The 22,425-nt window shown below is 41.0% G+C and overlaps 1 protein-coding gene across 1 annotated transcript in view; it reads right to left on the bottom strand.

The window, feature by feature from the left end:
* LOC120561946 (14-3-3 protein zeta-like) overlaps nt 1–15,376 on the bottom strand; it is a 16,942-nt gene extending 1,566 nt beyond the window's left edge. Inside the window, exons 1-5 of the mRNA XM_039805292.1 lie at nt 15,241–15,376; nt 12,009–12,320; nt 4,117–4,240; nt 1,005–1,168; nt 659–754 (exon numbers count right to left, since the gene is read on the bottom strand). Of these exons, the coding sequence (XP_039661226.1) occupies nt 659–754; nt 1,005–1,168; nt 4,117–4,240; nt 12,009–12,311 (687 nt within the window). The 5' untranslated portion in view covers nt 12,312–12,320; nt 15,241–15,376. The remainder of the gene's footprint in view (nt 1–658; nt 755–1,004; nt 1,169–4,116; nt 4,241–12,008; nt 12,321–15,240) is intronic.
* Nucleotides 15,377–22,425: the final 7,049 nt, after the last annotated feature.

Below are 22,425 nucleotides of genomic sequence, written 5' to 3'. Positions count from 1 at the left end.
GCAAGAAGCTATCATTTAGCTGTCTAGAGCATAACCACCGTCTTCCATACATCCTTTGTTTTGCAATCAGTACCATCCCCAATTCCTAGCTGTTCTGCAATCAGTTGTTTAAACGTGCGGCAATTTGGGATAAAAATTACAGACTTGGTGTGCAAAGACATTTACTCTAAGCGTAGTTGTTAGGACTTTATTTCTAGAAATTAATCTCGCTGTTGAATTTAATGTTATTTTAAATGCTTTGAGCTTCACAAACGCAAGTCAATTCACTAAGCAATTGAAATCCAAACTATCCACGTGGCTAGATTTTACTAGGCGGAAGTGAGAAAACATGAGTGAACTGACCACTGGGGTGGATGAAACTGGTCTTCTATTGCTACTTACACACTGGCAATTGCAACATTTATAGAACACTAAGAAAAGACAGCTTCTATGAATGTTTTGATTAGAGCTGCAACCATACGTCGCTGTATTGCTTAGCCAATCACCAGAAAAATAATCCATAACCATTTTGATAATTAATCTTGAAATAATGCAAAATAATAATGCAAAAAATGGCAAAATCTCTGGTTTCAGCTCCTAAAATGTCAGCATTTTGTGGTAAATTTTTTGTGTGTGTGTGCACAACATCTGTTAATGAAAGAAAGAAATGGAAACTTACTGTCAAGTTGTCTCTCAGTAGCTGCATGATTAGTGTACTGTCTTTGTATGAATCTTCACTCAGAGCATCGAGCTCTGCAATGGCTTCATCAAACGCCTAAAGGATTCAAAACACATTTGTAACTGCTGGGAAAACGATGGTGGTCTTAAACAAGCTGTTACGAGTCTATAGAATGGGTATGTTTCAGGTCAGTTTGTGTTTAATTGCTGCGTCACTGTGTATGTAACAGCTGTGCAATCAGTCCTCACAAAATATTAACGCGACATGTTAATACATTTGCATTACATTGAGCAGTTTAACATCCTTATCAGTATGAAAAGAGAGCTACATGGTGCTATGAACTCACGGCTTTAGCCAGCTGGCAGGCCTCATCAGGAGAGTTGAGGATCTCGTAGAAGAAAACTGAGAAATTGAGAGCAAGACCAAGACGGATTGGGTGTGTGGACTGCATTTCGTCTTTGCTGATATCAAAGGCCTTTTGGTAGGCTTCCTTTGAGTCTGTAATGATGGCTGAGAGGGGGGGGGGAAAGGAGCATGAGAGCTGTGGAACATTATAACAGACAGAACAGCGTAGAAAAAGACAATACCATACAATACACTCAGTTGCAGGATTATTATGAGTTCTTCGGCTCAGTGCCTTCAGTGGACACAACCCTAGCAGAGCTGTATAGTAACAAAGTAGAACTACTTCACTACTGTACTTAAGTACTAAAAGCTTGTATCAGCACTCTACTGGAGCAGGGCTGGGGTGCGACCAAAATTTGTAAGGGTGCGACTAAGATTTTTCCTAGGTCGTACCGGTGCACCTAACGTCCTCACATCCGCTGCCTCGCCACGAACGAAGCGATGTCGTTTATATCGATATGGTTTAATGTTGCGTTACATGACCCATTCCTTCTGGAAAGCTGTGGCTGTGTTTGGATCTCTCCTCCGCGCAGCCCCGCCCGCCCCCCTTCACTCACACACTGCTACATTTGTCTACAGTTTTAATTGTTATTAACACAGCTGTATATTGTTAAGTATGAGAGGGAAACCTGTATTGGTACCAGTGTTTCCGCTGGTAACTTGGTTATTGCGGCCACCAAGGCGAAAAACACATTAGAAGTTATTAAATGCAACCAACTTCAGTTCGTTGAGTAATAGCGTGTGAGACGGAGCCTGCTGGACCTGGGCGAGAGATGTGACCCATGGCCAGAATATCATAGTTCATAAAAATGCAGCCCAGTGACGATACAGACATTTCATAGCCTACACAAGCGTGTTTAACGCCGCCGACCCGCCAAAGCGCATTCGACACGTGCTGGACCCATTCATAATGAGTCAGCCGTCACTCTGGGAGTGGCATACGCTTCAGTCCATCGCACTCCCTCTCTCTCCCTTTTTTTTTTTATTAAAGATTTCGACCTTTATTTTGATAGGAAAGCTGAAGACATGAAAGGGGAGAGAGAGGGGGAAATGACCTGCAGGTCAGAGTCAAACCTCTATATATACATACACCAACTGAGCTATCCGGGGATCCTCTCTCTTTTAATCAGTCAGTTATTGAAAACAAGTGAAGGAGCTTTCTCAGACAGACACACAGAGAGAGAGAGAGAGAGAGAGAGAGAGAGAGAGAGAGAGAGAGAGAGAGAGAGAGAGAGAGAGAGAGAGAGAGAGAGAGAGAGAGAGAGAGAGAGATTTTTTTATATATCCTAGGCTATTTATTTCAGATAACTTTCATTTACATGTGTTGCAGCTGTATATTTTCAAACTGGTAAAGGAAACCCTGTCTTTGCATTTTATTTTAAATCACAATCTGTTTTAACAAAAGAGCTTGTGAAAAGTGGCTTTGACTTAAAACTGAACATTTAGCCCACTTTGTAAAAAAATACAGCGCTATATAACACGTATCGCCATTCAGCGTCAACGGCGACTCAAGGAAAGATTTGGGTGCACCTACATTTTGTGCTGGTGCACCTAAATAAAAAAGTTAGGCGCACAATTGCAACCAAGGCAAAAAGTTAGTCTGGAGCCCTGTACAGTATTATTTTTTCTCCTACTTCCACTTTTACTTGAGTACATATTTGATGATTTAAATACTTTTACTCAGATACATTTTTTATGTGCTGCATCGTTACTCGTTACCGTTGTGAATTCCTCTCGCTACGGAGACTGTGTAGGTTACAGTGTGTGTGGTTACGGCTACGTTAGTTACGTACGATAATTAAAAATCCCCGAGATCGCGTCAGGTTTCTTTTCATTACGGTTGCCTGTTCAATAGTCAGAGACGAGGTAAGATGGTACTCTATTTAGCTATTGTTGCAGCAGATAAATCTATTTCTGAGTTGTTTGAGTCTGCAGTGAGTACTGAATGTTAACCGTTTGACCCTGTGATGTGAAGCTGCTAGTTTATCTGTATTTTGCTAGCTTGCCAACTTTCCACTACATCACACCCACTGTGATATAAATAATAGTAGTTATAACAGCTGTGACATTAATGTACCTTTTAGGGTTTATTTCAGAAACTTCCTTCATATCCAGCAATGTACAGTTTGTGACTGGCTTAATACCAAGTAAAAAGTTGAACTCCAACAATAGGATATTCAAAATTTGACTGCTTTCTTTAATAACTACATAATACGCACAATACTTGTACTTTTAGTACTTGAGTAGTACATTTTAAAATAAACTACTTGCAATACTTAGGTACAAACAATTTTGAATACTTTAGTACTTCCACTTAAGTGGGGTGCTTAAAGAGCACTTCAACTTCTACTCAAGGTCACTTTTTTGATAGAGCACTTGTACTTTTACTCAAGTATGGGTCTCTAGTACTTTATACGCCTCTGAACCCCAGTGCCTCAGAGCACAGGGAACTGCTTTTCTCAATTCAATTTTGAAATATAATTTTATATACTTAACGTTTTTTTTTTGTCATTCAGATGTGGCTGGGTGGGTAATAACACATTTTACTAAACTAAAACAACCCAGAAGAGAACATTTCTACTGTAGACCAGAGACCTAAGATTGACGGAGGCCCATAAAAGCCCAACATTTCTTTGTTTTAGTTAAGGTTAAATTTACAAAGCGAAAGATCTCTGGTTGAAGATCACTTTTTAACTTGCTACAGGGATCAACTGCATAACGACTAGTTCTTCTGACTATAAATAGTCAACAATAACAGAAAGCGTTAGCATTCAAGTACATTTATTTCTCCTTTCTGACTGCCAAAGGAGCATACTAGGACACCATCATCAGCACAGAGGAGACAATGTTAAAGCATTACCCAATACTGAAGTGTTTATTAGAATCTTATCTGATGCATCTTATTTGGCCTAGGACTTGTCGATATTAGTTCCTACCATCCATCTTTCCTGACAGTATTACACACGCATAAAACCACCACCACCCCCACACACACACACACACACACACACACACACACACACGGTATAAAAGAGACTTAGCATAGCGCTTACATGTCCTCTCTTCTCCTGTAGCCACCTCAGCCAAGTAGCGGTAGTAATCTCCTTTCATTTTCAAATAGAAGACTTTGCTCTCTGCCGCAGTGGCTTTGGCAATGAGATAATCGTCCAAGAGACCCTGTGGGAGAAATCAAAACAGACAAAGAATGTTACAGACTTTCAAGGGTATTCAAATCCAATGTTCCAGCTGTGATGTACATTGCTTGCTTTACGGTTGGGGCTGGAAAACCTATTGGGTACTACAGGTATAAAATGTGTACACAATTCAGTGATGAAGGAAATTTGTACACAGATGACTACAAGGCTCATTTGACAAGTAAACCTGTTACTTATCCACTTAGCCCACAAGAGCAGTGGCTGTTATTTCAACCCATTCAAATAATCATAGCCCACGTTTCAAAGCCCAATGTCTCAACCTAAAGGAGGGTAGAGCTGGCTACCTCCAACAGCCTCGGGTCTTGAGCCTCAGACTTTGCCTTAGCTACAACACAGATGCTTCCGAGACCACCTTCAGTGGGTGGATCTGTGTGGATTGTGGATAACAGAAAAGCATAGGGGCTGGACAGAAGAGTCGGGAGTGAAGATGGTGGCACAGTGGAATTGTTCAAATCCAATAAAGCTTTTTCTAAAATAAAAAAGGGAGTGGTGTATGGATGAAAGCTGGTGGGGGTGGAGAAAGAGAGGAAGGCCACTGAACTCCTGATGAGCTTTTGCTAAGGAAGTAGGTCACTCACAGAGCCTAGCTTGGCTCTTTCCAACACAAGCATGCGCCACCTGACAGCCTCTCCCTGTTGCCAACCTGAATGCTAGCAGGCAGGGACCAGCGGCCCTTATTGTCATAAGTGGAGGAAATTAGGGCTGCACGATATGACCTTAAAACAAAATCCCGAGTAATTGTACATGATACCTCGATAACGATAAATGAACGATAATCACATTCTAAATCCTCTTTTCTGAAGCCAAAATGTTTCCAGACGACGGACACTGCATTTTTGGGGCGAAGTCACATGACACAAGACAAGACACACATTCCCATACACACCCACCAAGAGGTTAGCCATATTTGAAGAGAATCGTTTTTTTAAACTGCTTTTAAAATGTAGTCTAGGATGCATGAGCTTTCCATCTATTTGGGTCATGAAATCAGTAGGCAGCCTAGTTTCATATGATACAGACAAAGATTGATTCAAAAGGTTTTATGAATCGATGGATCATTCAAATGAAAATCAATTTAAATCGGAAAATCGATTTTTTTAAACCCAGCCCTACTTTGGAGTCTATATCCTGGACTCGGGCACCCTGGTAGCCAAAGAGGGTTTAACACTGCCTTTTACAGAAACATGAATTAGTACTTCATGGCAGTGGAATTGAATGTTGTTTCTTCCCAACAGCCATGACCAAAAGTGTGCCTTAGAGTTATAAGAAAGCAGAATTCCCCATGGAATTAGTGATATGTTAAGAAACCCAGCTCAGACCTGCCCGTAAATTTACAAAGCCTCACGATTTCTAAGCTATGGGTTGAGAATAAAGTTATTGGCCCGACTAATGCTCTCTCTCTACATAGGAATAGTTATATATAAAAAATGAGCCTGGGTCCCTAGGTAGAAGGCAAAAATGATAATTTAGGTCACAAGTTGAAAAATTCAGTCTGAAAAAGAATGCAATGTAGGCTAACACCACACGACTCCGCTATATGATATTAATAGATCAAACACAGCCCAGTAGGCTATTCCAAGTGGATTCAGAGACATGGGTTTTTGCTAATTCTGTAAAATCCTGTTTATTACACAGTGCATTTGTACATTATCCCCAGTATAATGGAGCAAACCAGGCTGATGTAAGTGCCTGCATTTGCAGAATGCTCTTAGAGTGATATGAGGCATTAGGGAGGCCCTCTGGGATCTGAATGTGGAACTGGGCCACAGGCAAGGGCATAGCTAAAATCAAACTACAACCATGGCAGGAATGTTCAAAAGTAAATTAAACTATATAATCTCATTCGATTATACCCTTCTAGAGCTGGGCATACATATGTGTATAAAAAAAAATATATATATTTTTTTTTTTTAGGCTGAATGGCACACAATATATATCCAAGTATTTTGTCAATACTAACATATATATTGAGGACTAAATGTTCAGTTGTAAGGCAAAGCCACCTATGACATGTTACAAGCCGTTTTATTAAAACGGACTGAACACATAAAATGCAATAAAGACTGAAAATGAAAAGTTATCCAAAATAAATAGCCTTTATTAAATAAAAGCTGGCCCATCTCTGAGAATGCTCCTTCAGTTGTTATAAGAATAACAGTACAATAACAGGTTTTCCTCTCCTATTCAACAGTGAAACCTACACTCTACATTTACAACTTGACAGCTTTACTGTTAATTCCTTCTCTGCTCCGACAGCCAACAGCTGTCTGCTCTGAACGCATCTACTGTATCTTACTGGCTCTCTCTTGCACACAGTAGGCTACACACTGAGCTATTCCCCAAAGAGCTACAATACTCTTAACGAGTCATTACTCTCACACTTGTGTTTTTCTCCAAGATGCAATGAATGTTATTTTGCGTTTCAACTCGTATGTTGTTTAAGGATTGAGCTCCATTTCATCTATGACGTGTGTCTGTCACGCGACCGAGCAGAGGGATGGCTTGGAGAGTAGGGCAAACACACACAACTTGCTCTCACTTTTTCAAGCACAGGCCCAATCGGGCAACTGGCCGATTGACTGGTTCAACGATAACTTTTTACTGGCTCCGGGGCATCGGGCAATCCTTACTGTTGGACCCTGTTGTCAGCGAGTGAGCCGATCAGACGCAGTGGGAGGGTGGGGGCGGGGTTACACAGAGTGGGTGAGAGCGATGCACTGCTTTACGGAAGAAATGGGTTATGCAACGCAACATCAAACTATATTGATAACTGGAATTGTCTCATCCCATATCTGGATTGAAAATATATCAATATAATTTAAAAAGGTCAATAAACTGCCCAGCCCTATTATCTCATGTGTGTTCTTGTTGCATTTAAAGAACAGAGAGATTCCCAGAAAGGGCAACAAGCAAGCCAAGATGTAAAAATCTCTTGGCTCAAAAGAAATGCACAGGTCTGTGTAGATTTTTTTCCACTTGAATAGAACTTGTCATATTGTTTCTGCAGCACATTCTTATGTCAGTCAAAATGAGCATCAGGTGTGTGTGTGTAACCTTACTTACATACCTTTAAATGGAGCATTACAGTGCATATCGAGTCTGTTCACCTACTTTGCTAAACTCATAGCACATATGTCTCTGGACGCTGAGAATATTAGGATTGCAATTGACACGTATGCTTCTTAAATGGATTTTTTTACAATCCTTGTTCTAACCAGACTTGTATCATTCTCACACCAAAGTGACAACCCCGGGAAAATCAACCAACAAGAGCCACTTTATGCAGCAATTTTCCATTTGCTAAGGTGAGAAAGTGGGCAAGGGCCTTTTTTGTGTCTTCACGCAACTACTTACATCCCTTTTCTATGCACAACCAAGTGCATCAATGAATTACTTAGAGAGACTATGTCAAAGAAATGGCCGTTATCCCCATTTGATTCATCCTGTAAGTCCCTCTCTCTCTCAGGCGGCTTTTCATTCTGCCTTTGAGTATAGCCACCCAGAACAGAAATAACCACGTCTGTAGAGGTGGCCGGACGACGCCTTGTACGAACTTGTTCGCTTCAAGTATACCCCAGCGTTATCCCAGTCCTACACCCTTCCTCCTCTGCCCTATTTACTCTCATCCTCCTCTATTTCCGTCCCCATAAGGCTGTTCGACTGAAGTGGAGGTCAGCGAGCCAGAGCGCTGGTGGCTCAGCAGCTATCATTAAAGGATTAGGATATGGTTAGTCACCAGGCAGATAATGCACAGGCTGAGAGAAGAACAGAGCGGCAGAGGTCCTACAGATGCAGGGGTTGAAATACCACGTGCATATGCACGGTAGTGCACGTAAAATGTGAGCCACGCACGCAATTCTGAGCTTTACACGCACAGGTAACTTGATACGGAAAATATGTTGTGCAGGGCTGCCAATTTTAATGCATTGAGCATGCGACTCACAATTGACACTTTTCACATGCCATTTTTTATTTAATTTAGTTATTTCAATTTATAACCGTAAAAGTCACGGCGCAAAAAGAGGACACTGACAGCCCACAGACAAGACAGTGCAGCGCAGCAGCCAAGCCAGCCGCCGTTTGGATTTTAAAGTTGTTTTATTCGTGGAACAGGTACCAGACCGAGAAAATTAAAGGGGAATGTCAGCTCATACATTATATCACATTGACGATTTCCTCATACTCGACTTGTCATAAAAACGGATAATAAGAAGTCAATGTTATTGATGTTGGAATTCTTTTAGTGGGATCCGGCCAGCATACACAAACATTTGGCATCTTTTCTTTATTAATGGAAATTTCAATTTTATGTTCATAATAAAACACTACTCAATAAGGTTTACATTTTCTCCAACACCGCACCAGGTTACAGAACCCTCTCTCACTCAAACAAATCTTAAAATAAAAAAGGTTTCCATGTTACTGGACAGAGCTTTTTTTTGTACAAATAAAATCCAACTGAAAATGAATTGAGTATATCCCACTTTATCCAACATGTTTTATTTTCCCAAAAGAAAACAGGTGTATGTAGGTAGGGCTGCAACTCACAATTATTTTCATTGGTCGATTAATCTGTCGATTATTTTCTTGATTAATATATTTGTTGGTCTACAGCGTTTCCCACAGGTTGAGAATTTACTTGTGGTGGTAGGTGGCGCAGGATGTGACGTGGCGCGGCATGCGTGATGGCTGGGTTCAGTAATAAACTAGTCAAATTAAGTTTTATGAACTATTTTTTGGGAAACAATGATTACATTACATCAACTGATAATTTAGAAAGAATAACCATTTACATATTAAACAAATTAGACAACAATGATGCAGATACAATTATTGCGACACTATTCTGGATCAGACATAATTTCAGGGTAATTATTAGGGCTGCACGATATGAGGAAAATATGCAATGTGCATGAACGTTGCTGGATATCGCAATATTACTAACAATAAACGGATATCAAAATGTACTCCGTTCTGCTGCTTTCAGTATCAGTATCATATGTTAACGGTTCAGCAGATAAAATACCATATTACCTGGAGCCCAAATATGTAGCTATTAGAGCTGTCAATCTTTGTCTATAATACCATTTGAATTTCCTTTTAATTATATTTAATAATATTAATACGTATGTATTACACTACTCAGGCTTATGCATCGTCAATGCCACTATAAGCATGTCGTGGTTGTTTACACGTTCTGTCCACTAGAGGGACTTCCAACACCAGCCTGGCCTTGAAGGGGAGCTACGTCACGGCGCGTTGCAAGCAACTTTGTTTACATTCATTTTCCACCACGAGCACACAGCGACAAACACAAAATCATCAGAGAACTCTAATCAAACATTATCCAACAAGTGTATTGAAGCGGCTCTGTTGTAAAGGCTAACGGTGTGCGGTTAGCACAATGACATGTTAGAAAGCACAGCCAAAATGATTTGTCATAAACTAAGTAACAATAGGGTTAGCCACGATGCTAACGGCATTGATAACTAAACCAACGGTGCTGTCACTACTATTTTAGTGATATATAAGCAACCTGTTTCTTGCAGATTGTCACGTTACTGAGAATACAGCTATTAGAAGGTAATATATTAAGTCGAAGCTAACTCTGATAGCTGTAGGGCAGCTAACATTAACTTTAGCTATCTCCATGAAGCTCCCAGCTAAGCTAACGTTACTATAACTCGTGATGCAGTTAGGAAACAAAAATGAGCTAACTAATGTTAAGCACTTTGGCTCATGTTAAAACTATTTTCCATCCTTCTTCCAATTTCCAGCCTGTCACTCTCCCGGTACGTAACGTTAGCTTAGACCTCACAAAGCCTTGTGTTTCTCATAAGACGTGACATGAGTGACACATGCGAGTAGGCCGAGGCGAGAAGAGGGAGATTAGCCAATGTTAGCCAACATATTTATAAAAATAAAAAAAAAATTAAAAAAACACATTCAAATAGTAATTTCAGCATTCAAATACTATTGATTTTTGTACTATTCTAATTATATTCATCTTTCGGTATTTGTTCCAACAGCCCTAGTAGCTGTTCACGACGTAAACCTTACTTTCTCATCGCGGGGTTATCCATTTATAATTTGACTGCAGCTTGCACTGCTGATCACAAGCAAGTTGGGGTCACTTAAAAAAAAAAATAAACTGCTGAAGGTGTAATGAGAGAGGACCAATGGAAGCATTACGATAAATCAGTCCGACAGGATTAACAAACCACTTTACATACTGTTGAAAAATCTGGCTAACTCAGATGATGAACCAAATCGATATGAGCCAAGTATAAGATGTTTTTAAAAACATAAAATCCTCTATTTGCATACTAGTCTCATTCCACCTAATACATTTTATTTCATGCGTGAGGAAAAATGCTGTAGATCATCACTGATGAGAGATAATTAAAGGCAGACAACTTAAGCATAATTGCTGTGAGACAGCCAGGGATAGAATATCATATGAAAACACTCAAGGCGTGGCACTTCCTTTCAAGGTCTGTTGCGTCTTGTTAACAGAAATGACACATGCAACAATATGAGCTGTTGAAAGGAGGTATGACTGGATTTAGACTCACTCCTCAGTCATCCAGCATTTCTTCACATAATCTAAATGTCAAAAGAAGGTGACTGACTGCAGTAATTTGCATGGGGCAGCCTACATTTTCTATACATTTAGTCAAGGGGCATTGCTTTTTCATATCATCAGTTACTTCTTTATCCCTGTACATCAACAATATTCCCTAAACGACTATGACATGCCCATGCTCTAGTAATCACACTTGCTGATGAATGAAGATTTAAGCCCCGTTTACACAGAGGGAAGACAGATATTTTCCTGCAGTTTGGCCTCTCATTTACACGAAAACCCCGTTTTTAATCACAGAAAACGATTATTTCTAAAAACACCGGCCAAAGTGGAGATTTTTGAAATCTTTGTTTGCACGTTTGCATGTAAACTGAGACAAACGGAGGTTTAGGCAGCCAAGAGAGAGAAAGAGGACGTGATCGGTTGCTGTTGTTGCTATTGTCGGGATTCTGATTGGCTAACGTGGGCTTGAGCTTCTCGTTACACCGCAACCTACAGGTCTGGCGTGCTCTTGACTGCATTGACAGCATATATACACGGGTACATATAAACAAACACTTTTCTGAAAACCGAGAGTTTGAAATGTCCGTTTATATGCATGTGTGTGTGTGTGTGTAAACATAGCATAAGACCAGTTTGTTCTTAAGATTAAAATGTTCATCCGATACTTCATTTATCCACCATCAGGGTTTCCCCCAGAAAAGTTGTTTAGTACGGTGGCAAGTGTCTTTTTTCCCCCCAATGAGGGCCAGTCAGAAATTGATGGCAGCATTAATGTAGAGCCCAACAGTTTGTGATATCAATCATTGATGGAACTGTGAAACTGAGAATTTAAAAGCTATAAGACAGATTCCATAGGGCCCTGCATTAAATCAGTATTAAAGATTTTAAAATATGACTACATATGTCTACGTTTCCAATCTACCCGCACCACTGTAACTATAGTTTAAAAATATATATACACACTACAAAATAATTCCCAGTGGCTTAGGCCTGGTGGGTGGCAACTTAGGCCTGGTGGGATACAATACAATGGGGGAAACCCTGACCTTTTACCTTTCAGTATACAGCGCCATGGACAACTAGTGTTAAACCTATGGTACAAAGTCAGCAATGTTGTCGAATAAAATGTTATCAATCTCACCAGCACGTCCTGGCAGATCTCTTTCAGCTCTTTCTCAATCTTCTCCCGGTACTCTTTGGCCATGGCCTGCTTCCTTTCGCTGCCGTCTGCCTTCTGCTCAATGCTGGACACCACGCGCCACGAGGAGCGCCGGGCACCCACCACATTTTTGTAGGCTACCGACAGCAGGTTACGCTCCTCGTTCGACAGCTGCTCGCTCTCCTCCGTCACAGCCTTCATTGCAGCGGCCATGTCATCATAGCGCTCAGCCTGCTCGGCCAGCTTGGCCTTTTGCACCAGTTCCTTCTGGGGTGCCTCGCTCATGACTGCTCACTGGACAAAGAAAAAGCAGAGAAGAAAAGAGGACAGCTGGCAGTCAATTAAGTGTCAAGAGAACACTTTATTTGGACCAGGACATATATACCAGAAGTTCCCATTGCTAAATAGAAGAAAAAAAATAGAATGTATAGAGCAATTAATGAGGCTAATAATAAGCCTAAACTATCAGCAAAAGAAATCTGTGTTGGTTAAAACTGATGTTGTGGCATATGATGCAACTACTGTTTTTGAGGCTTGCTGCCCTACTTCAGAGTATTTTTACAGGAAAGCACTGATGCACTCCACTGCAGTTTAAGGCTATGAGAGTGAAAGAGTAATTGTACAGGGGAGAATATTAAGGGCTATCAACTAAACAAGTGAGCACAAAAGCACGAGTACACTGACTTTACGTTTTATCTAAAGAAATTAGAAAATGAAAGTTTTGAAAAATGTCATATTGCCTAGGCACTCATTTTGGTGGACAAGGGACATCTGTTAGCTAAATAACAGGATGCAGTAAGTAAAAACCATAGACTGTAAAAATAATCAAAGTAGCATCAACTACCCATTGGTTGGTGGACTGCAGTTTTGAAGCCAGCGGTTGGCATTTTGGCCGTCACCATCTTGGCATTTTGGAGCCAGAAGTGACCATATTTGGACAATAGGGTGGAGTTGGGAAGAATGACAGGGCTAAGTGTCAAAATGAAAGACAAAAACATAGACAACACCCCAAAACAAGTTCCATGCTATTTTAATGTACAGTGTCAAGCATTGCTAGGCATCTGCTCTGATTGACAGGTCGGCATGTAGCCACGCCCTAAAGCATCCCCTATAGACTTTTATAGAAAATGACTTTATGAAGCCAGTGGTCTGCTGGAAATTAGATAGAATGCAGGTTTAAGGAACTTCACCATCAGTTTCACTTTTTAGGTCCGGAAGTTGCCGCTTGGTAAAAACGCAGTTTGTATTAAAATACAAATGTGCCTGCAAGGCCTGTGATCAGTGATTTGAGAAAAGTGGCAATACTACTATTAACCACTGTTCTATAGAACTATTAGCCCTGCCAATTACAAAGCACCATTGAGCACTATAGTTTGTTAGGAGGTGAAGAGTAAGGTACCAGCAGATGTAAATGCAGTCAATGTGTAAACTTGACAAACACATAGGAATTCTCATCACTAGATCAATAACATACATCCGTTTGACCCATCCAAAATAGCCAGCGGGGTTCCACAGAATCAATCACGTTTTTTTTCCATTCCAGAGTGCATGCAGGGTGCAGTTTTCTAAATTTGACCTGACATACACAAAAGAAAGGGAATTCTACAACAATCAAAAAAACTGGAAAAAGCGGCAACTTCCAAATTGTCAGCCTTATGACAAATCCTCTTCAGAAAGATGGATTTTTTTACAATACTTTGGAACATGCATTTGAGTTCTTTAAAAATAAAAAAACTACTTGAATCTGTCAAAGATGAAAACATGCTGTATGTCACTATGATGCAGTTAATACATGTATTTAAAAAAAGTACTAAATGTGTATTAGTATCGCAGCATTACAACCACCACTGAACAGTTTCAGCCCTGCGAGGCTGGCGATGTACCCATGGACATGATGCAACATGACCCATGGGTAAACCGGGGTGTGTACGCATTTCAATCGATAAATAAAATGTGTTACAAAAAAGTTATTTCGTAGTTACAGCTTAAGTACTAAGCTACTCGCCAAAAGAATACATGGAACAGTCATGGTATACAGATACATGCGAGATTAACTATCTTGTATTGCTGGCTAGCCTCCAGGGCAAACGCAGATGGGCCCCCCTCTTTCTCCCGTGTACACGTACACACACACACACACACACACACACACACACCACACCACACCCATTCCTGTACCTGTGGCTCGCCCAACAAGCAAGAACACGCACACTAAAGTGCGAAATTAAATCGGATTTCTGTGATTAATGTCAGTATGTTTGGCCGAGAAATACGCGCTTCCATTGAATTTAAGTTTAGTTAAATTTAACTGAGTCTGACAAGAAACACTGTTCAGCGAGTAAAAAGCAACCGCCACCGATAGGCCCTCGTGACCAGTTTCCAGTATGGTGCCGACTATTTCCTGAAAAAAAGCCTCCAAAGACAGACAGCTCTTAGAAATGGACTAGAGGTTATACACAATTTTGTAACGACTCTGATCATCGCATAACGTGCACACACAATGTCAAACGCTTCGGTTCACCTCGAACCGAAAAAGTATTAGCTTGGTTGGTTCGCGTGACGCTAAGCTTTTAAAAATGTTTGCACCTGGGTTTAGCTAACGTTAACCGTCTGGTGGAAGATTTGATATGAATCCCATTTTGTCTCGTATTGATACGAGACTAAATGTATTGATAGTTTTGCTACCGTTAATGCATTAACCTACTTGACGCCAAACGCCAGCAACTGAAACTAAGACACATCACCGTGCCACGGTCATCAAATGTTAACGTTACATCCGCTAAAACTGAGATTGAAATACCCAAAGAATAATGGACATTTAACATTAACGTTATATGCGACAGTATTCCTCAAAGACAATGCATCCTCACCAGTTGGCTACAGGCACACTGACCCAATTAGCATAACCTGATAAATAACTAATTCACAGGTTTACCATTTGTAGCCAATGCAACAGAATATCAGAGATTAAACCTTCGACCTGACCCGCATTCCACGCCTGATGTTCCATTCTAAAACCAGCTATTAGACATATCCCAAACTGTAGCCTAGCTAGCCATTGTTCTTTCCTCGGATGATTGTCGCCGCTACACGCAACCCGCTGTTGCAGGCAGGCGCTTCCATTATCACTATATTTTACGAAGAGCTAGAAGACCTAACGATACATTATGCAAACGTAAAAGTGGAAGTTTTAAAAGCTTTAAATCCTTCATACCTGAGTACTGGCAGATAGCAGTGATTTCGGCGTTCCAAACTACAGCTGATTCTCCCAGCCCGTCTGTCTGAATGCAGTCCACGGGGTTTCCCTCCAATCACACCAGTCCAAGGCACGGAGCAGGGGGGACTGACGTCAAACGTTACCCAGGCAACCGAACACGAGACATTGTGGGAGGTGTAGTTTCCCCACCCATAACCATTACTTCCCTAGTGTTTATCACAGTTTTTTTTTTAGAGTAAATATAACATTAAATATTACAAATATGACATTTGTCACACTCCTTAATGTAGTCCATTTTTGCAACCCCAAATGCATTCCAAGCACTTCTGATTCATTTCCATGTGTCATGGTGTTGCATCTGAGCAAGCAGAGATACCAAATTATAATAAAACCTCAACTTGAAACATCACAGTATCTGATATAGAAGTCAAGGTCACATACAGGTTCCAACACTGTCCTAACAGAACAAACTTTTGTGTTACAACAGAGGCAGCGACTGAGACAGCACATACTATAGGCCTACTGTGTAGGGACTAACGCTGAAAGGAATTCTTAAACCTTGAATCCCGCCCATGATATAGGCGCTGTGACATCAGATCATGGCTGTGTGGAGCTGATTGGTGATAGGATCACATTTTATCTAGAGACCACCAAGAGTCTTACTAGAGTGATATTTCTCTAACAAAATGAGATACTGTCATTTCCAACACTGGGGAAATTGTGTCTGGAATTGCTGGAGATGCTGAGGGCATCACAAACTAGAACACAGGACAAAGCACCACAGTATATCTTGCCTAATAGAAACTACTATTTCTGCATTCTGGTTGGTTTCCAAGGGGAGAGAGTGAAGCTATTTTTGCCTTGTCACATGTTTTCCCCTTGGGCCAAGATTTCAAGATTGTAACCTATTTAAAGGCAGATCAGATAGTGTCGGCTGTAGAATGCACAGGCACCAGTTCAACAAAAACAAAAAAAGTGCATTTCCTCACTTGTTGTCAAGGTGTGGTCCAGGAGGGTTGTAGTACTAAACAAGAGGAATTTCAAGTACATTGAAAAAATAAGAGCAGAGTGACATGAGTGGTGAGTTCTCATTCAGTCCACACACACACACACACACACACAACATACACACACACACACACACACACACAAACAATAATGTCTGTTCTGGATCAAATCAACAAAGAAATGGACATCAATGTATCAGTCTCTTCATACGTCATTAAAATCTGCAGTGTTGTCTGGGACAGTATCCAGCAGAATTTCCAACAGGAACAGCATAATGAGCTGAATCTTGCTGTCGCAGAGACCTTTGATGACTGTGAAGATTCAAGCCTCTATATCTGTGGGAATTCACACTGCTGAAGTTGCAAAATCCCAACCAGCTCCACTTATTCTCCTCATAATTCTCCATTAATGTCTCTTAGACAACAATCAGTAAGGTTTCTGTGTGACTGTTTGTTATTTCTTTTAAAATTTAAAGAGACCCTCTATGGATGTCATCCGGGTGATCTCAGCTTGGGCTGGGAGCATAGACTATATAAATGGCCATCTTGGCAATGCCTGACATTGGCTAATCCAATAATGGGCAAAGAGGTGGAGTGTGGATGGAGCTGAGGCGAGCCGAATGAAGCCTACAGTCTGTGCTCGCCTCCTGTGACGGCACCCACCTGTCGCTGAAAGCAGACCGCCCTTATTATTTTTTTTAATTATTTTTTTGTGAGATTTTTTTGGCATTTCAGGCCTTTATTTTATAGGAAAGTTTAGATACGAAAGGGGAGAGAGAGGGGGAATGACATGCAGCAAAGGGCCGCAGGTTGGCATTGAACCTGCATCCGCGAGGACTGAGCCTCTGTACATGGGCCGCGCATGCCCTACCAGGGGAGCTACCCAAGCGCCCCATCACCCTTATGATTATGCATACATTTAAGCCCCCCCCACTAGGCTGTAGACATGTTTATTTCTGCTGTAAAGTTGGGCATTAAACATAGGGGTCTATGGGGATAAGTCCATGGATAAGTCTCACACTGCCAGACCTTCCTCCACAGCGCTGCAGAGGAGGGTCTGGCTAGTCCACACAGCATTCCAGGATGGGAGAAAAACGTGTTCTGGTTTATTGGCATTTCTTTAAACCAATCACAATAGTCAGACAGAGCAACGGTGCTGCTGCAAAATAGCCTCGTGAAGGAACTTGTTTTGGTGGAACATGTTGGTAGAACAAAAAGGTTGTTTTAGTCGTGCAACAGAAAACTCAGATTGGACAGATAGTCTAGCTAGCTGTCTGGATTTACCCTGCAGAGATCTGAGGAGCAGTTAACCTTAGTCCTCACAAATCCACTGGATAAGGGACCTAAATAAGGGACATCCAGCAGAATTTCCGGTGGCACCTGAACAATCCCGGAAATGAAACGTCGTCGATATAGACTAATGGGGATATACTCCTTTTTGGAGTCAGCTTTAAGTGGCCACACGATGAACTGAAGTCTTTTTGCACTCTCGCATTGGCTTAATTTTTTCAGCACCGGAGGTTGCCTGTTGCTGCTTGGCTTAACGGAACGCCTGTGTTACAAACGCAGACGTTATCCAGGCATAGAAGCTCTAATGGAAGATGCTTTTGAGATGAATAGTAAGATTTAGTGGTTTTGTAGCTTTACCCATTAGGTACTAAAGGATGTGTCGACCTCTGTGACTTTAATTTTGACCATTATTCTATAATTGTGAATCTATTGTAAGTGCCCCAACTTTATGAAAGTGCAATTCTAATCACTGGGGTATTCTTTTAAGGATAAACCCCTTGAGAGAACACACACACACAAACACGTGACATATTTAGAAATTCTTGCAAATTTAATAAAAAATGAACTGAAATCTCTCATTTATATAAATATTCAGACCATTATTTCAGTGGTTTGTAGAAGCCATTTTGGCAGCAATTACAGCTTTGAGTCTTCTTACGTCTCTACAAGCTTTGCACATCTGGATTTGGGAAGTTAATCCCATTCTTTCTGTCAGATCCAGTTTTTATGTCGACCAAACTGTACGCGAGTCCTGAGAAGACTATGAGACATGCAATAATAATACAGTCAAAAATATTTTACTTTTTCGATTAAATTAACGCAGGTCAATAAACTCTACATGTCTGTCCCTTGATGTGATTCTCATTTTGTGGCCCTTAGTGAAATTGATTTAGATCCCCCTGTTCTATGGGTTTGAGTCATGGCTTTGGCTGGGCCACTCAGGGACAATCAGTCATTGTCGTGCTGAAAGGTGAACCGGTGCCCCGGTCTGAGGCCGCGTGCGCTCAGATCAGGTTTTCTTCAAGGACATCTCTGTATTTGGCTGCATCCATCCGTCCTCAACTCTGACCAGTCTCTCTGTCCCTGCGGCTGTGAAGCACCCCAACAACATGATGCTTCCACCACCATGCTTCATCACAGCGATGGTATTAGCTAGGTGATGAGCATTTCCTGGTGTTCGCCAGACATACAGACACATTTTATTTTTATTTTTTTGTCTCAGACCAGAAAATCTTTTCCCTCATTCCATCTTGTGAAGGCCTCATCATTGCATGGGTAGAATCTTGGCTGAATCTCACTTCCCTTATTTGATATCTCCTCGCTCCTCGGTTGAGCCGGAAGTTGTTCTGGCCCTCCTTATTTCTGCCCCGAGGAGCGAGGAGTGAGCATCGAGGAGGGCTCATCGAGGAGCTATGAGCGAGGATACACCAGAGCAACCTCCCCAGGAGCCGTGCAGCTGAAAGCCGTTGCTAACTCCGCCCAAGCAGCTGACCAATTCAGTGGAAAGGACGTGTCATCCCTCTACAACACATTTCCTCATTTCCTCTCTCCTTCCATGATTTCCTTGCGTCTCTCCCGTGCTTCCTCAAGGGAAGCAAGTGGAGGAGCCAGGGATGCAATTTAAGGCAAGCAAGATCCAGCCAAGGTCTCAAATGCAAGTCTCCTTCAAAAACAATTCAAGGCACAATGTAGGGTCTGTGACAAAAACTAAAATGCCTTTATTTTACATCACATTATGCATTAAAAAAACTAAAACTAAAACCTTCAAGAAAAACCAAAACTAAACTAAAACTATATTTTTTTTTAATTATTTCAATTTTTAAAAAAAGGGTTTTAAAAATAGCATGATATCCGTCAACTCTTGTGACATTGAACCACAGAAATTGAACGGACTTGACATGAGATGGCTCTGTGCCGTAAATGCTTCACATCGGCCACTCAAGTAGCATAAAGATTAAACATCATGGCTATTCTCCAATCCTGTATTTTGTTTGTATATCTAGTTACTTACTTCTGAGACTTTATACCTGACTTTTTGTTGTTGTTGTCCCATCATCCCCCAGATAATCTGTTTACTCATGTTGTCAGAGTCCTTTAAAGGTCCCATGACATGGTGCTCTTTGGATGCTTTTATATAGGTCTTAGTGGTCCCCTAATACTGTATCTGAAGTCTTTTTCGCGAAATTCAGCCTTGGTGCAGAATTACAGCCACTAGAGCCAGTCCCACAATGAGCTTTCCTTAGGATGTGCCATTTCTGTGTCTGAAGCTATTGAGGAGGAGAGGGGGGGGGGCAAAGTGGAGGGTGGGGGTGTGGCCTTGACCAACTGCCACTTTGCTCGTTTGAAAGCCATGATGTCTCTCTCTCTCTCATGGGTGGGCCAAATTCTCTGGGCGGGCAAAGCAGAGAAAGGGGAGGTAACCTTGCTCCTTATGACCTCATAAGGAGAAGATTCCTGATTGGTCCATCTGAGCTTTCATTTTCTCAAAGGCAGAGCAGGATACCCAGGGCCTGGTTTACACCTATCACCATTTCTAGCCACTGGAGGACCATAGGCAGGCTGGGGGAACTCATATTAATGTTAAAAAACCTCATAAAGTGAAATTTTCATGCCATGGGACCTTTAATACTCCATATGCCTTTTACTCAAGAGTGGCTTCCGTCTTACCACTCTACCACAAAGGCCTGATTGTGATTGAAGATACTCCGTACAAACCCTAACCAATCTCTGCAAAGGACTTCCGAAGCTCTAGAGCAGAGGTGTCAAACATACAGCCCGTGGGCCAGAATTGGCCTGCCAAAGGGTCCAATCAGGCCCACTGGATGACTTTGCAAAGTGTGAAAATTGCAGAGAAGTAATTCATTCCAATTCCAAATGTACCACTTTAATATAATATCCAAGTTCTTTTTCCGTAAATTTAAGACTTCAAACTTAGAAATTGAGTTTTTTGTTATTATTTTATTTTTCATTATTACCACGCTCTCACGGGTTTGTAACATTATTATTATTTTTTCTTCATACAATGGCCTTAGAACGCTGTCGTAGCAGAAGCAACTTGCGTTTGCCAACATCAAGCTGACAAGAAACTCTAAAGTTTCTGATCTGGAGTGGTTTACTAGTCTGGCCTACTTGAGATCAAATTAGGGGTATGTGGCCCATGAACTCAAATGAGTTTGACACCCATGCTCTAGAGTGACCGTTGAACTCTTGGTCCCCTCCCTGACCTAGGCTCTTCTAGGCCCCATGACCATCTCTACTGCCACTGTGCACCTGGGAACATTCCAAGCTTTAGAAATGGTTTCAAAGCCCTGCCCTGATCTATACCTCGCCACAATGTTTTCACAGGTCTTTAGCTTCTTGGACTTCTTGGCTTGGTTTTTGTCCTGACATGGAGTGTGAATTGTAGGGCTTTATATACAGAGGTGTTCCTTTCTAAACTATGTCCAATCAATTCAATTTGCCACAGGTGGACTCCAATCAAGTTCTAGACACATCCTGAGGATAATTCAAGCAAACACGATGCACCTGGCCACAATTTGGAGTGCCCCAGCAAAGGGTCTGAACACTTATGTAAAGGAGAGATTGAAGTTTTCAATTTGCAAAAAATTCTAAAAACATGTTTTCCCTTTGTCATTATGGGTTGAGTGATTTATTGATGGCAAAAATGGCAAATGTATCCATTTAAAAAAACATCTACAACACAATAAAGTGTGCAAAAAGTGAAGAGGTTTGAATACCTTGTATACAGTATATTATATTATATACTGTATATATATATATATATATATATATATATATATATATATATATACACACACACAGTACAGGCCAAAAGTTTGGACACACCTTCTCATTCAATGTGTTTCTTTATTTTCATGACTAATTACATTGTAGATTCTCACTGAAGGCATCAAAACTATGAATGAACACATATGGAATTACGTACTTAACAAGAAAGTGTGAAATAACTGAAAACATGTCTTATATTTTAGATTCCTCAAAGTAGCCACCCTTTGCTTTTTTGATAACTCTGCAAACCCTTGGTGTTCTCTCAATGAGCTTCATGAGGTAGTCACCTGAAATGGTTTTCACTTCACAGGTGTGCTTTGTCAGGGTTAATTAGTGGAATTTTTTCCCTTATTAATAAAAAAGCAAAGGGTGGCTACTTTGAAGAATCTAAAATATCAGAGATGTTTTCAGTTATATTATATATATATATATATATATATATATATATATATATGTGTGTGTGTGTATATATGGATTTATTACATGTCTCTAGCAACACAGAATTTCTAAAGCAACCAATCGATACCAATAGCTCAAAAGTGTGGCTAATGAAGAAGCCACATTATTAGTGTGTGTGTGTCAGTCCTTAAATTCTGGGCCCTGTAGAAAGGCATCCTCTATGGGCCCCTTCCCGCATCCACAGCTATTCATTCTAGTATCTATTTGGGCCCTCCTCACATGAGGGCCCTGGGTACTCAGTCCCATTTTTCCCCCCCAGTCCGACGCCCCTGGTCCTTACAACACACCCACTGGAGAAGTGATTCATTATAACCTTTATGCTACATTTCTCATTCTAGAATTGGTGTTACCATACATATACATACGGGTCTGTGTTGCTTGGCTGTGTATTGATGCTCGCATGGCTTCTTATACTGAATGGGGATACTGTCGATGTGTAACTGTGCTAAAGTCTTGCTGCTGCTTCCTGTAGCTCTGCATGGCGTACTGAGAAAGCTTATTTGTTGCTCTAGCTGTCTGTGTGGTGTCTTGTTGACTTCTGTCTGTATAGTTTAACCTGTACTAATGTCTTGCGGTTTCCTGTTGCTCTGGTCTTAAATCATCTGGCCAAAGGAATACAGTTGAAAATTTGCCGGCT

This window comes from Perca fluviatilis, chromosome 7, assembly GCF_010015445.1.
Source record: "Perca fluviatilis chromosome 7, GENO_Pfluv_1.0, whole genome shotgun sequence".
NCBI classification, from domain to species: Eukaryota; Metazoa; Chordata; class Actinopteri; order Perciformes; family Percidae; genus Perca; species Perca fluviatilis.
The sequence above is the reverse complement of the archived record's forward strand: the minus strand, read 5'-3'. Positions and strand labels throughout refer to the sequence as shown.